Here is a 2,125-nt window from a genome sequence, read left to right on the forward strand (position 1 = left end):
CTAGAATTGGCCCCTCTGTTTGCAAGCCAGCTTGTACGGCTTGATTTGCACTCGTGCATTCCAGCGCGGTGTGAAAGTCCCGGGTTGGTGGTCATATTTAGAAAGCGTGAGAGGGGAATCTCTGCAAGCAGAGAAAACAGAAGTGCTTTTCTTGAGAGATTGACTTGTCAGGCTTATTTTCATAAATCTGTATTTAACACAAGAACTGAAATAAAACAGACTTGTGCTGGTACRTCCGTCAGCCTGCAAGGGAGAAAATAACTCAGGAGCCCACTTTGTGCAATGTCAGATGCCCAAATATAATATATCGTGTTCTTTTTGTAGCAGCCTGACCACGCTTCACAAGTCATGTTAGCAAACTTAAGGCCTCTTCTTTCCTATTTTAGATATCTACAGTATGTTTGTGCAGTAGAAATTTGSTGAGAATAAAGGGGGCTTGTGTCGGAGAGATCCAGAATGTACTTGAAGATGATTTATATTTTACTCTCCTCCTTGCCCACTAAACGGTTTCATGACCTTGGATCACCAAAGTTTTAAAATGAATTTAGCTGGTCTGCAAATTAGTATTTTTAGCTCAGTTTAGAATTTGCGTTTGATTCCTGCTGGAATCCCAATAGGGAGTGCTGCAAGTTAATGTAAAATACACACAGTTTAGAAGAAATACTTCTGTACTGGGAAATATGAAGAATAAACCCTTTGAAACTGAATTACTTGGCACTGACCTGCTCCCCGGCTTGGTCACACTTTATCGCCTTACGAGTAGGATTTGTTCAGAAATGMATAAAGGTTGCGGTATGAAAAAGACACTTCCCCGGGTGTTCCTGACGGCTGGTAAATAAGGACCGAAGCGCGGCGCGGGTGCGAGCTCCGTCCTGAATCTGGCGCGGCGCGCGCTTCCCGAGGTTAGAGGGCTTCACGGGGCGAGCAGCGCGAAATAAAGGGCATCAAGGTAACAACGTACAGCAGCTGCCGTCAGCCGCGTTTTAAACGTCACGCGGCAGCCGGGCTGCAGGTGCCGACCCGATGACAGAACTGGATGCGATTGTAAGACACGAGAAAGAGTAAATTAAAACCAGCGTGAGGCAGCGCGGGGCTCGGAAACGACCTGCCTCTATAGGAGCGGATACGTAAAGCGACGCTGGAAGCTTGCGCCCGGTTTTTAGCGGAGCGGCTCTGCCGTCGGTGCCGCGGGCAGCCCCGTCCCGCGCGGGGAAGGCTCCGGCGCCGTCTGTCCGTCCGTCTGTCTGTCCGCCCCGTCCCTCCCGCCGGCGCCATGGGCGCCGATGCCCGGCGGCTGGCGAGGGTGGCGAGGCAGTTCGCGAGCATCGCGGGGGACGACGAGGAGATCGGCCTGGAGGGGTTCAGGGCGGCTCTGCAGGTGAAGGAGGTGAGGGGCTGGCTCGCGGCGGCGGCGGGAGCGCCCGCAGCCCTCCGAGCGCGCCCGGCCCCCTTCCCGCAGTCCTTCTTTGCCGAGCGGKTCTTCGCGCCGTTCGACTCCGGCGGGAGCGGGACCGCCAGCCTGGAGGAGCTGCTGAAAGCCCTGAGCACGCTCGTGCACGGGGACAAGATGGACAAGCTGAGGTTCCTCTTCCAGGTTTACGACGTGGACGGTAAGCGGACGAGAAATSGGTTAATTCCTGCTTCCGCGCAGCCGCTGCGATTTCCGAGGCAGCTCGTGTCAACCCCCCTCTCGCGCTGCGCGAACCARGGAGGGGGCAGCTCGGAGCCGGCCCTCGCTGCAAGAGGGTCCCGCTGCCCCGCGGGAGCTGCAAGCCGCAGCAAAAGGCTCTTCCCGACTTGGCGCGTTGTTTTACGTGCCGGGGAGGAGGGGGGTAAAACGAGAACGGAGCGTCGGGGCGACAGCTCTCCAAAACCGCGGCGGCGGCGGGGCGGCCGCGGCTCGCGCGCCCCAGGCAGCGGCTCCATCGGGGCGGCGGAGCTGCGCGCGGTGCTGCGCACCCGAGGAGCGGCTCGGCGCCCTCGCCCTGGCGCTCTTGGAGGCGGCCGACGAGGACCGCAGCGGCTCCATCACCTTCCGGGAGCTCGGGCAGCAGCTGGAGCGTTTCCCAGCCCTCTTGGAGAACCTCTCCATCAGGTAAGGCCCCGGGGGGGCCCGTCCGGGGCC

The 2,125-nt window shown here is 58.3% G+C and overlaps 1 protein-coding gene across 1 annotated transcript in view; it reads left to right on the plus strand.

The window, feature by feature from the left end:
• Window positions 1-1,273: 1,273 nt before the first annotated feature.
• Window positions 1,274-2,125, plus strand: part of NOX5 (NADPH oxidase 5) — a 5,268-nt gene continuing 4,416 nt past the window's right edge. Inside the window, 4 exon segments of the mRNA XM_085301577.1 lie at window positions 1,274-1,387; window positions 1,460-1,610; window positions 1,914-1,956; window positions 1,958-2,095. Of these exon segments, the coding sequence (XP_085157703.1) occupies window positions 1,274-1,387; window positions 1,460-1,610; window positions 1,914-1,956; window positions 1,958-2,095 (446 nt within the window).

Source organism: Rhea americana, unplaced genomic scaffold (assembly GCF_003343005.1).
Source record: "Rhea americana isolate MKP2758 unplaced genomic scaffold, rheAme1 scaffold_178, whole genome shotgun sequence".
Classification (NCBI taxonomy): domain Eukaryota; kingdom Metazoa; phylum Chordata; class Aves; order Rheiformes; family Rheidae; genus Rhea; species Rhea americana.